This window comes from Cuculus canorus, chromosome 1 (genome assembly GCF_017976375.1).
Source record: "Cuculus canorus isolate bCucCan1 chromosome 1, bCucCan1.pri, whole genome shotgun sequence".
Classification (NCBI taxonomy): domain Eukaryota; kingdom Metazoa; phylum Chordata; class Aves; order Cuculiformes; family Cuculidae; genus Cuculus; species Cuculus canorus.
In genome coordinates this window covers 99,658,616-99,672,806 of record NC_071401.1, presented here as the reverse complement: position 1 = coordinate 99,672,806, position 14,191 = coordinate 99,658,616, and the positions used below count along the sequence as shown (strand labels likewise).

Below are 14,191 nucleotides of genomic sequence, written 5' to 3'. Positions count from 1 at the left end.
GAAGGACCACAAGGTCTCTATCTGCCTGGCTCAGGTACTATCAACTGAGATGTGAAATGAGATGATGGGAGATGCGTGGCAGAGCTGATGAAGAGCTGGAAAGTAGACACAAATAAGACTGGCTTAGATAGCAGATACTGAGATGTGCTGAGAGGAGATGGATTCCAAGCTAGGAAGAAGATTACTCAGAAGGAGTAGTGAAGAAATATCATTGCCTGAGGGCAAGGAGACTTGACTGGAATTGTGACAGATGGGGCTAAGAAGTCTAATGACCAGCAAGCAATCTTTGTTATGGGAAAGGAACCCACAAAAGTGTGAGACTGGCTATCTCTGTCTAAAAAAACTTTTTGGCTCAAGTGGTCAACAGTAGACACCTACAACAACAGATGAAAAACAGGGTGTAAAGTGTAGAAGAACATGCAGAGACACAAGACTAAGGTTCTTGACACCAGATGAGTTATTCTGCAGTGAACTGTCCTGCTGCGCTTTGAACCTTTGTAAACTCCCAGCATTCATGGAGTGAATGCTGTGTGGCAGAGGGATAAGGAGCTATTATACACACTGTGCAACAAAATATACAACCATACAATGCCTCCTGTTTGCTTGAATCCTGATGCCTGCTAGTGTCATTTGATAACCCCATGTCTCATCACAAAAGATAGGGTGAATGATGATTCAAGATGCATTTGGTTAATCCTCTCAGGCACATGGTGTGAATTTTGGGGTTGTCGTATGCAGGGACAGAAGTTGGACTAGGTGATCCTTGTGGGTCCCTTCCACCTCAGGTCATTCTATGAACCAATGATCCATCCTCTCCAAGCTACTCATGACCCCATAGAGTGCTGTCAGAGCCCCCAGGCATCTTCCTTTCTATGCTGGAAATTTCTAATCTACTGTATCACTTCTATGGGAGCTGTGCTTCAAGCACTCACCATCACCCTTTAAACTCTTTGATTCCTACTATATACTTCTTATGAGGAAGACCAGAACTGCACACAGTGTTCACAAATACAGTCCATACCTGACACAGTGGTAGAGTTATGTTCTACCCTGTCTTGTTCCCCATTCCTTTCCTAATAACCCCTAACACTGCTTTTTTGGTGCTAATGAAAGTAGGTTTTCATAGAACCAGCAATGTCCAATCTCTCAGTCCTGATAAGTTAAGAGGCCACTGATAGTATCACCATAAAGACTAAAATAAGATTAATTTCTTTCGTGCTTCTCCCATCTACATCGCTTTCCCCACATCAATTTTTGCCTGCCATTTTACCTCCAGTCAATCAGTATCAAAAACCTATCTGAAATTTTGCATAGTTTCCCTTCATTAATTCTACCCTGAATAAATTAGTGTCATCATGAAATGGGTCACCTCATGAGTTACTCTATTTTCCAATTCACAAATATTTCGAATGTCATGGGCACAAGAACTTATCCCTTGAGATTCTGCTGGTGACCTCTCTCCACCTTGAGGATGGACCATTAATTCCTGCCTTTTTTATCTTCCTTCTTGTTTAGCCACATAAGAGTTTTCTCTTCTACTCCATGGTAGATTAATTTCTTTAATAGCTTCTGGTAATGGACCTTGCTAAATTTCTTTTGAAAAATCAAAGTCGACACACTATCCATTTGCCTATCTACTCATTTAAAAAAAAAATCTGAGTCTCTTCCTCAATATCATACTCATTGACAAGTCCAATATTCATAGATGTTCAGCACTTCAAAAAAGCACCATCCTCACAAACAGACTCACTGAAATGCATTTCCAGGATCTTCCCCAGCACTTTATAGTAATATCCAGTGATTCTCATCACGGACTCTTCCTTCGCAGTTTGCTACATCAGATCTGTTGGCAATATTAAATCTTCCTCTGAGACCAGAATGTATTTACGATGAGATCTTACCACTGCTTTCAGTTAGGCAATAGAAATCTGTAGGAAGATGCTCCATATGAAAATCAATGTAACAATATGTGGCAAGATGTTCACTTCCTTTCTCTTCCCCTCCCCATCTCTCCTTCCTAAAAGGCTAAGCAAACCATACTTTAATTTGCAGAATTCCCCCACTGCAATATTAATTACAATATGTTGAAGGAAATAAAAAATAAATCAGCTCTCTGGCACTAGATAGATACTCAGACAAAAAGTTTCTATTTTTTCTATTCCAAAAGCTGGTGTACAGCGAAAAAGCTATGAAATTTATGCAGTGGCTTCACGCATTACTCACGGGTGGTGCACATGTGTGAATGCACACATATATCAAAACCAAATATAAGTATATGCTTCATGAATAATCCTTCTGTACAGGTGTACATACACACAAACATACAGGCTGTTTTAAGTGCTTTACCATTTGGAGGTCAACTATCAACATATACTTTTGGTTCTGAAAAAGTTCTCACCAATCTTTCTCTAGTCTCCCAAATATAAGCTAGGGATGACACTCTGCATTGTGACCTTTATGAAACTAAACCTGCGTCTCCAAAGTGCTCAGGTAAGGTTAGAGAAACGTCTGAGAGGAACATTAGGTTTGTCTTCGGGCAGGATTTGAGGGGAATGCAGTAACTGAGGCTGTGGGAGAGGCTTGGCCAGGAGGTCAAGAGCAGACCAGATCGCTCATTCAGGCGAATTGCAGCCTCTCTGGTACCCCTTGCTCAGGAAGAGTCATTGTACTTTCAGGAGGCCACATCAGTTTCCTCCCTTCCTAATTTAGGAGCTTTTTTAAACCTTATCCTTTGAGCATTACATTTTGTGGGTTTTTTTTTTTTTTATATAAAGCATTGCAGAAAACACAGGAATAAGCTGCTTTTAAATCCCAATGCACAGATAGACTGGACAAAGAGTTAAAGGAGACAGAAAACTTAGTCCAGCTAGCACTGGTCATTCAAGCAGAAAACTGATCTAGCCTTTAAAGCTCTTAAACATTTTTTTAAAAATAGAAACACTATTTACTACAATTTGCAATGCTGCCTTTAACAGACGGGTATGAGGAAGACTTTTACATGTCAATGGCCACTTCCTGTGAGCTGTTCCTGAAGCATTCTGGTTTCCTTTGTCCACTGCAGAGACAAACAAGCCTCTCATTTTAAATGTTTACCTATAAACCATTCTTTTACTGCTTTAGGAGTAGATTTAGAGCTGTTGTGTTCAAGATCTCAAAAAGGTTTTGTGTTTTGGCCTGTTCTACAAACCCTTTTCTTATTAAAAACCTTACTGCAGCCACCAAACAAGTAACATATCTACACCCTAAAAACGCACAAAAATACACAAGTTCTATGATTCTATGATCCATCCTCTCATCATTTCAGATTTATTTCTTCTATATATATAACTTCTATAAGACGTTTTATATTTCTGCTTAGTCATACATAAAGGCGCATTCTCGTCACCACCAGAATGCTAGTTTTCCTTTACCTCTTCATTTCCACACCTTCAGCAAGCATTTGGCTAAATCAAACCTATGTTTGGTTTAACTGAGGAGGTGGAAGCCTCCAGAAACAGATCCATGGCTGCCTGAGAAAGTTTTCATTCTACTGGTGGACAGTCTCATTCAGGATTTGTCTGCCCACTCATCTCCTCCTCCAGCTCATGATATTTTGTTCCCTCAAACACGAAGGCCACTGTAACAGTTTATACAGTCCTGTTCTGCAAAGCTAATACTTGCAAAGACAGTTGTAAACCATGAAGCTATACAGCTGCTTAGAACTGTAATAAAAAGATAGAGTCATTATTGAATTATCAAGAACCCAGCTGATGCTTAACTGCCACTTTCTTCTCTACTACGGAACCTGACCATAAAATTAAGGCTAGAGTTCAAGTGTATACATACATAAACCCATTTCTACCCAATGAAGCAAGTCAGGGCATGCTCTTAATTACGCCACTGCACAGTAGCACATTCAAGAACAAACTTAATGAATTGAGGTCCTAAAAGCCTGGCACAATTAGCTCAGCTGCAAGGGCACAGAAACAGGAGAAAAACTCTGACTGCTGGCACTACACTGAAAAGCTGCCAGTATGCAGTTAAATATGGTTTTGGACCTGGCCAGGGACCTGTCTAGGGAGCACCTGCCAAGGCTTTGCTGCAGTGGAAGGAAGCCAGTTCATTAGGACACTTCATTATCCCTGCAGCACCTGCAGTTTCACAAAAAAATGTGCCTAGCCCGTGGAGGCAAAGCTTTCTCACCCGCCCGCCAGCACTAAACCAAAAATACCACTAGTAGGCAGGAATACTGTCTGAGAGGGAGCAAAGCAGAGAGATTAAATATTTCTCCCAGTGAACATTTGCACCTTTCATTGCGCCCAAGATATCTCTACCCGTGGTCTCCCCATTAAACAATTCAGATTGTCAGTTATTTTGGAGATCCTTTCCTTCCCGTCAGTTAGCACTGCCAGAAAACCTAGACATGGTGTAGTCGTGTAGGCTGAAATTTAAGTGCCTTTTTTTATTTTAGGAAGAGAGTGTGGTGTGAAGCTTGTCTGCATCACTCACAAGGCTGAGTGAAGACTGAAGCAAGCTGGAGGTGGAGAGCTAAACTAGCAGGGACAGGAAAACTCCAAGACAATTATTTAATGTCATTCTGTTGATTAGGCACTCCACAGAAAAGCCAGTGGAAAATGCTTCCATAGTATCTGGAAGAGAAGCTATGCTACTACAGTTAGCAATAGGCACACTAGACAGTGACCTGAGACGAAAATAACAGCAAATCCTCCCATGCAGCAGAACTAAACGGGCATTTCACACGCTTGTGGGAAAAAAGTCAACAGTTAAGAATAAACTACTAGGTTAACCAAAAGAACTACTACATATCTCTCTAATGTACTCATTCCAGGCATAATCTTGGTGTTTTCTTTGGTGTAATTGGCTGGGGATGCGTATCAAAAGTTGAGTACACTTCTTCTTCTGACATCAACAAGAGGATAACTTTAGAAGCTGGTAAGAGTAATAAAGCATGACAAGCTAATAAATATTTTCAAAGATGTTTTTGTTAAAACCAGAAAAAGAAGCTAGCTTTTCACTATGTAACCAACAGCAACATGTACTTGTCATCTAACCTAATCCACTTGTTTATGAACAAACGACAGCAAGTAATCACATTTTGATTGACAGAGGCTACATATATAATGATATTCTGATACATCTGGATCCTTGAAACACTGCCTGGATACACTGCTTAGCAGCATACATTAACGGGATAACAAAACACATGTGACTATGCCAGCAAGCACTTTATGCAGCACAGTTAATCAATGCCCTGATAATTCCCCTTTACTCCACCTCGCACTTGTCTGTCTGCCATACCCACAGACTGATCCACAAACATCTGCGCAGTTTAGTGTCTCCTGTCTCTCCAGAGCTACAGTGCACAGTGAGCACCCAGGCTGGGGCATATTTCACCAACAGTAAATGAAATGTCATCTATTCAGAAAAGTACAGGTGTAACATTTACAAAGAATCACGGCACTGAAACAAGGATGCCCGCTCCCACTGCTAGCTGGGAACACAGAGTGAATTACCTCATTTCACAACTCACACTGCAGAAATTTCCCACCTGCTTTTCCTCAGGCAAGAAGTGAAGAGAAGAGAGAGCTAACCAGAACTTCTTATTGCCCGTGCTGCCCCAACACAGGCAGAAATCCTGTCCTCCTGCTGCAGCCAGTGGCAGATTTCCCTCCAACATTAACAAGGCTATGTCTGCAGCCAGGACACCTTTAAGAACAGTTTCCATAAAACGAAGTTGAAATAATAGGCCTCTTGGCACTGCCTGATGAAACTCTGCAGCTCATGCCCCACAGCAAGCTTACCGTTACCATTTTGGAGGGTTTGGTCCTTAAAAGCACCTGCTTTTCGTGTGCTGCAGGTGCAAGGATGTCAACACGCACTCCCATCACTGTGCCAAGGAATCACTATCTCACAGCTCATCATCTTTGCCCGAGCACTGAGAACATACTTGTGGCTCTCTGTCAAGAAGCACACTCCTCACTCACATAACATAATTTAACCCTTTAATGTATTACACACACAAAAAAAAAAAAAAAAAATCACACTCAAATCCTAGGTTTTCTTTTTCTCTGTTGAAGACACCAGTCATTCAAGAGACCTCAACATCCACCTAGACTTCTATTTCTGTTATAAGGTGACTAACTGGGCTTCAAGCCATAAGTACACACCAGAAGATGTCATTTTCTAAAAGAAGGAAGACAAAAATAAAAGACAGTTTTAAGGCAAATGTCTTCAGTGTGTTCAGAATGGTAACCAGAATTTACTCAACAATTTTCCTTTCGCAAGTTTCTCCTCTTCAATGACCTGAAACTGTACAGTAATTTCCTGTGTCCCTGGAAGCAATGACTATATCAGTAAATGTAATTTACTGCACGAGAACGTTTTTTTCAAAGCTTGCAGTTGTAAGAAAATTGCAAAGCTTTGCACACCGGCATAAAAACATATCTTAAATTTAACCAGTAATGCTTTTCTTTTTTGGGTTCAATTAGAACATTTTTAAGGGCATATTTATGTGGTCACTGCAAAGACACATGGCTGACTCAAATAACAGGCTTCTATTTTGTATCATCATTGCTTTTATGCTTTAGTTGCATCCACTTATGAAACAAGAACACAAAGCTGTATAACCTAATAAATCTGATCAATATTATTAAAATACACTATTACAAATAGCTGCAGTAACTACCCTCGTACATGGATCTCAGAGGAAAAAAAATAACGGAGCTGCCAAGTGCTGTAGCAATATGGTCTTTACATGTCTCAGAAAGCCTCAGTTGAAGACTGGGATGCAAACGGACTGTGAAGATGCTCTGGCCTGGAAGCAGACACATTTCTGTCACTCACTGTTTCTCACCTCTGTGGAAAACAAATGTCAAGATGGAACAGAAACGGTAAGCTGACTCAAGATACTGAAAGTGATTCTCACAGCGAAGTAAAATTTCTAAGACTCGACCCTGCAATCACCTGCACACTGCCAAGCTTTCTTTTGGCATCTTAAATCTATTGACTCTGGTAAGAATTAATGGTGGTCTACATCAAGGATCTACTTGCTCTAAAATTACTGAGGAATGCTCGCTGCCAGTGCCCAGCTCCTGAAATTGCCCACTAGCAGCTGCTGATCAAGCCAGGCACATGCAGAGCTGACAGGCAAGGTCCAACTTGTTAAAATATTACCTTTTAACATTGAAGTAGTATTAGCAGGAGATAAAGAAAAAAGCTCTTGAGACTCCTTAACTCTGTAACAAATAAGATTTAGGAAAAAGTACCACTTACGGCGCTAATTAATAAAATTAGTATCCCCATACTGAGCTGTGACTGCAGGCTACAAGCTTAGTTAGCAAAAAACCCCAAACAATAAAAATCAAAACAAAATCAATACAACATTGCATAAAATTATATAAAAAAAAAAGCTGTCAAAGCCATGAGATCCTGACAGATTGAATTCAATCAGCTCTCTGCTTCCAGTCTACCTTCTCGACATACAAGTCAGTAAAAGTATTCAAGGTATTTGACCGCAATTTTCAGACTACAGAAAAATCAAAGTAGTAAATTAAAAGGATAACTGTGCACAGGAAAAGTAAATAGTCTTTGCTAGAAAATCAGAACAACACTTTTTTTTCCCCCCTTCAAGACTACTTCTCATTTCAGACGGTCTGTTCATCTTATGCCTAGCTTCACCACTATGAAGGCAGCAATCCAAACAGGAGAGGACAACATAGGCAGCTAGCAATAGATGAGCATCAAGCTGCTGGGTACTAAGCACGCCTCATGCAGGAAAATTACGCACTCCTCCAACCTTGTTCTCAAGTGCACTTTGACCACATGCAAGGAAGTCAGCTTTAGCCACATACAACAAGCAAGAGGGCTGGCTGATGGGGAACTGACAGATACTGGCGATGTTCACCAATTTTTTCCTCCAGTGGAAGTAATTGTGTGGCCACTCTTCTCAGAGTAAACGCTTTGGAACATCAGTATCTAAGTTTCTTCTGTTTCTATTAGGTTTATTCTAGTCAGGGTCAAAAGACGAGTGGCAGCATTGCAGAAGGATGACAAGCACAAAAGCAGGCAGACACAACTGCACAACCCTCAATTACAAGGAAAACAGGCGAAAAAACAGCATAAGGGGGGGACTTTAAAAAATAAAATAGGAGCTAAAGGTGAAGCACTAAAGGGCACGAGGTGCTTAAATGTCTTTAAAAAATTCTTGCCTCCAGCAAGCAAAGCCTACCACTATGCTACCTAAGATAGTAGACATTCACCTCCTGCTAATTTTTCATTTGAAACTGCAACTCAGGAAAGACACCTTTAAAGTCCAAGTCCAGTTCCTCACTCCTGCAGGGAACTGCATATAATCCTGTTCATAAATTTATGAACTTCCTTCTAAATTATTAGATACTTATTCCTTTTACCAGAAGACTGTGGGGGCTTCTTACTCTTGCAGAAACTTCCTTATAATTTCCAGATGAAATTTATTCATGGCCAATTTATATTCATTTGCTCTTGTGATGACATTGTCTTTTATCTTAAATTAGGTTTTAAGCTCTCCAGGGCACTGACCAAATCTACATATAAGCATAGACAGTCCTGAGCATTACAGTTCCCCGATCATAATTCAGAGCTTTGCTTATAATGACAATACAATAAACAATGAAAACCACTTGTCTGATCTTCTTCCACCACATCTCTAATTAGTGCAAGGGCAGACACACGGAATCTCGTCAAATGTATCATAATGAAGCTAAGTAAGACAGCAGTTCTGCCCCACCTCTAACAAGCTGCTTATCTGGCTCTACAAGAATATGGACACTAAAGCTGGTGGCTTTATCTTGACTGTAGAAAACTAAAGAAAACACAGCATCAAATGGGTTGAAGAACAGCATGTCCCATGTAGCATACCAACTTTTGGTGGAATTGACCAACGCAACTCACATGGAAGTCTGGAAAACACAATAAGCAGTAGGTTCCTTCCCACAGTCAGGATTCAGGTTCTTATCTCCACCAAAATCTTCAATTTGGGTTCTCCTTAAACAGTCTGCAGTAGCATCAGAAAAGATATACTGCAGGTCTTGAAACACCTTTTTCGTATCCATAAAAACAACACCAGATCTAGAAACTTCACTGAACAATAACATTTCCCTGATAGTTTTTAGCACAGATTTTGCACCTCGGCTGTTTTGGCTACCTTTGACCAAAGTGGTAGCATACTTGTTCATTACTCTGCAGTCCTATCTTTGTTAAGTTGGCACAATCACGTCTTGAAGATCAGGCAGAGTGTGCGCCATGTGTTTTAGCTATTCTACACAAATGAACAAAAATTCTAGAAAGATTGCATATTTCCTCAACTTCTTTCACTATTTATTTCATGGAGTAACTGGCCTGAGTTGCTTTCCACACAACATCACTACTAAGCCAGAGCAGCTAAAAAGCAAGCTCCAACTTTGAACTCCAGTATTTAATCATGAAACTAGGCATGGCTATTTATTGCAATTCAAATGGCACTGGTAAAGCAACATATTTAAATAGCTCACAAAATACTCTCAAGCAAATGTCGTGCCTAGATGCTAATAGAAAAAATAAGTACAACTGTTTTCTGAATGCTGACAGCTAACAGAGAAGAAAAGGTAAACAAAAAGTGAAGGATGGAACCTCCCTTCTAAATTGGTGAATTGATTCAAAGCACCAAGGACATAGAAGAGAACAGAAAGCAACTGCTATAAAAAGGAAGTTGCAGGAAGAAATTCTACTTTATAATGCAACTTTTGCTTGCTTCCAATAAAAATAGATTCCCATTGCCTTTCACAGTAAGACACTGAGTACTAGATATTAAAAAAACAATTGGGAAAAAGTTCTATTTATTGAGGGAAAAGATGTATAGCTTATAAGCAAAAAACTAAACTGGGCACACATATGTTTGTCTACATGGGAGGAAAAGAGGGGAGAGGACAAATGATGACAGAAAATGAGGGAGTAAGCAGAAGCCTGGTTTGCAGGCGCTCATGAAAATACTATCAGGAAGAGCAGGACTATTTTCTGTTTTGTTAATGCAATTCCAAAGGACTGAACAACAGGATGAAACCCACCTCAGAGAAGACTGCAACACAAAGATGTAAAAGATACTTATGTAGATTCTTTATCTTTTTCATGAAGAGACTGAAACACCAAAATGCAGGGAAAAAAAAAGAGACTCAGTCACTCACCCAAACACCTGTAGGGAACCACAATATGTGGGTGACCATTGCACTGCTTCCATCCCCTCTTGCACCAGTTCTGGATCGTTACTGGCTGGTTGGCTTCAACAACATTCGTGATTTGTAATTCAGGGTAGACCTAGCATTCAAAGTATAAGCAAGACAAAGGTTATCAGAAGGTTATCACTCTGGGTTATGCAATACTGTTATACATTTTTGTAACATGGATATCACAATACAATACTAATTTTCCTATCTTCTCTCTCTTCTGTTGTGTATTATATTTACTTCATGGTACCAGTATTGCACTTGCTTGAAAAGCTGGTGTATTTGTTCATCAGCAAATGTGTACAGCTGCCAGCTCAGAATATCATGGTGGTAACAGCTAGCTGTCAAAATACAACTTGGCCAGTATAAGCTAAAGGTGAGCTAAACAGTCATTTCATGGTTCACTAAAACACCCTGTTCTCCACATCTAAGTTACCATTCTCCAAGCAAAACTGCATGTATTGGGCCTAATCTCCATACATCTAAAATTAATAGTGTACCTTTATGTTTATCTCAAACATTTTAACAAACATCATCATTCTTTCACACTTTGGTCTGCACAGTAATAACAGTCTGCTGTATCAGTTATTCATATTCAGGTTTATATTGGTGATGTGAACCTATTTCTAACTTCCTTAAACTGCTAATATCAAAATCCTATCTGCTTTTAATATTTCAATATACTTCTACACCCACAACCATGCCACCAGTAAACTGATTAATTTATCCGTAAAATGCAACTTTGATCAAGCTACTTATTTGGCTTTTTATCTCCCATAGTCCCTTTAGCTTCCTCTCTTTCTTCATTTTACTGTCAGTAATGGCTTATATGGTCTCTTTTGCGAAGGATGGGTCTTAGCTGCTGACCTTCTGTGCAGATCTGCCTCCTTGTCACCTTCTAACAGTGCATCTACATTGTGTTTCGGTTCATTGGAAGCACATTAACTCCCACTCCACTGTGATTCATGCTGTGGCAGGGTTTCAGAGCACACAAACCAGATTCCTCATAGACAAAACTGAATGGGAGCACACCTAATGGCTGTTTAGTCCACATCACCAGGCTAGAGCTAACTAAGGCAAAGTCTGCAAAGCGCATCCTGCATGGATGCTCAGCCCCTGCTGCTTCACTCCACACCCCTGAATCTCATTGCACCACACCGCTTGCTAGCACAGCCTATGGCTCTTGCTCTTGATTTTTCAAATGGGCAATCTATCAGTCCTAACATTAAACTCGGATAGGAATAGATTTCTTTCGCCTTTCCTCAAGCAATCCTTACCAATTTCCAAGTACATCAGATCTGACGATTTCGGTGGACTGAAAACTACAGTCTACTCACACTTACCAGTGGAGAAGAAAAACAGAAATAGGAACAAGCCTGAGGAAAAATAAGTAATTGGAGATGGTCTAAAAACACCCTGCAGAAAAGGAACAGTCCCAGCTAAAGAGAGCTAGGTTGAGACTGGGTGAATTCTCGAAGTCCAAAATCAATGCTTGGAAAACCACTGTAGAAACACTGACAGCCCTGCCTCAAGGAAAATTGATTCACCTCAATCACCTCACTCCTCTAAGCTCACAGCATCCCAGTGGGCCAATGCCTGCCTGGCACTTTGGTGACTGAAGATTTTAAACATAACTGTGGCAAATATGAAGCAAACAGGCTATTTAACTGCAGCTCAAGCAAAAGTTTCAAACTTTAGAAGACACTACCAAAGAGTAGTCTTTGAATGAATGTGGCATGGCTTACAGGCATGGTAACAACAGAAAGTAATCAAAGCACGATTGGTAAAACTTACGAAGGACTTCTTTCATTAAGAGACAGGAGGGGCTGGTAAAATTGTAAAATTGATCTGTATTAACATCTTAATGCACACAACAAGGCCAAACAGAATAGTAATGCCAAAGAAATGACTACAGAAAGAAACACTACTCAAATAATGCACGTTGTGGTAGAGATTGAACATCAACTTTGCCTTTTATTACAAAATAGCATTTTTTAATCAGATACCTCTTGTTTTACATAAGCACTTCTCAGAAGCCATCTGATGTCTTTTTTTGCCAGCCTCAAAGCACCCTCAGCTCACTATAACGAATGGTTAAAGCATGTGCAGAGGCTTCAGATGCAATCTTCTACATCAACCCAACACATGAGATACACATCAATTCAAGAAAGCCCATGGAATATAACTGAAAACTTAGGAGTGGAAGTTTCCTTCCACTCAAAAGATTGTAGTTTGCTTTGTTCTTTTTGTCTGCAAGTGACAAGGGCCATTCGTCACTGTCCGCATTACAAATATACCACCATTTTTACACTACTCACAGAAGAGGGCTCCAGAGAAACTTGCAGCTCCCCCTGCTCCATCAATGCTTTAAATAGTGAACTCTAAACTGAAACAGCAAAGTTGCAAATTCAAGGAAAGCTTCTCTTTCCTCTTCAGCCTTTCTATCTTTTCTCTTGGGTCCCCTCTCTTCAACCTAACAGGTCTGCACACGCTCACACTCTTGACTCTTGTCACAGCACTGCCAAAATGGGTTAGGACGTCACTGCAGCAGGAAATTTCATACCTCGAGACTGCTGTGTAAATATTACACCACAAGGCATTGTAGCTGACTGAAGAGTTAACAAGCAAGATGCAAGAGAAAGATTTTAATTTCTTGGTGATGATAAGGACCCTGCCCTTATCATCATCATTCTGCATTCCTCACATCCACAGACATCACATCTGAATAATTAGTGACCACACCTATATAATACTGGATGCTGTCACAAACCACGCACTTGATATTTCACAGTGTCAATGACACCTTCTCATCAGGAACATTTTAACATTCCTCAGAAACATAACTCAGAGTTAAGTGTCACTTGTCAGTAAAGAGGAAGTAAATGCCTTAAACAAAGACACCTAAAAAAAAATCCACAATGTTTGGACTGGAATGTTAAAAAAAGAAACTAAGGAAAAAAACCTCAAATCAATTTATGCATCCACAGCAACATGTACATAGCTTTAAAATGATGAAAAATAGCCTTCTGAACCACAAGAACAAAGACACAGTTGCTTTCATGAGGTGAATTTCTAATGAGTAATACTGAAAGTATTACTGTAGTAGAACCTTGCTGAAACAATAAGATTAGAGGGGTAAAAAATGAATGTATTGTTTTTATTTTTGCTATTTCCCAAACCCACCATTTGAACTTTTGGTTAGTACAGTGGGCCAAATTCTAAGTCATTAACAGTATTTGTCAAAAGCACACATAGATGAAGAAATACAAAGAAGCCTCTTCTTCTATTTATACATCAGTTACTAAACTCCTAATTTCCTCTGACAGGCTCACACGAAGCTCTGTCCACCCTTCATAAGAGAAAACAGGCTTTGAATTCCATTACCAATAGGTTAACGCCAGCAAAGCGTATGCGCTGAGGAAAGTTCCCCTTACTCGGCTTACATAAGGTATTTGCTCTGAATTGAAGTGGGACCTACTTAGTGGCACAGAAAAATGAACCTCATTTATTTATAGTGTCCCTAATGAACCACTGCTCTTTCTAGAGACTCAGAGTGAGCAGTTAGAAAGTTACAAGAGATCCAAACTTTCAACATTATCATGATTTGCTGCAAAGTAATTCCTTCCCCACATTTTAAAAGAAATGGTGGAAGAAACAGAGGTCAAAGTATTCTATAATTTTTAACTGGCAATCCAAAGTTACTGCTAGATCTTAATTTATGTCTGTTTTCATTGCTAAGCTTCCTTACATACCAACTTCAAGAAGAAAAATTTAAGAAGCTCCTGCACTCCAGTTGCTTAGAATTTAATGTAAGCTCATTTACATTTGTGTTTATCACTACCAAGTCCGATGACACATTGATTTAGGAATAAAATGTAGATATGCTTAAAGAAAGAAAGGGCGTTTTTATTCTTCTACATACAAAGGTGTTGGTGATACAATGCTGACAGTGTTAT

The 14,191-nt window shown here is 39.8% G+C and overlaps 1 protein-coding gene across 3 annotated transcripts in view; it reads right to left on the bottom strand.

The window, feature by feature from the left end:
* The window catches only part of APP (amyloid beta precursor protein), a 216,670-nt gene that overhangs the window by 132,439 nt on the left and 70,040 nt on the right, over nucleotides 1-14,191 (bottom strand). For all 3 annotated transcript variants that reach the window (XM_054056832.1, XM_054056833.1, XM_054056835.1), the window contains exon 3: nucleotides 10,197-10,326. In XM_054056832.1, the coding sequence (XP_053912807.1) occupies nucleotides 10,197-10,326 (130 nt within the window). The remainder of the gene's footprint in view (nucleotides 1-10,196; nucleotides 10,327-14,191) is intronic.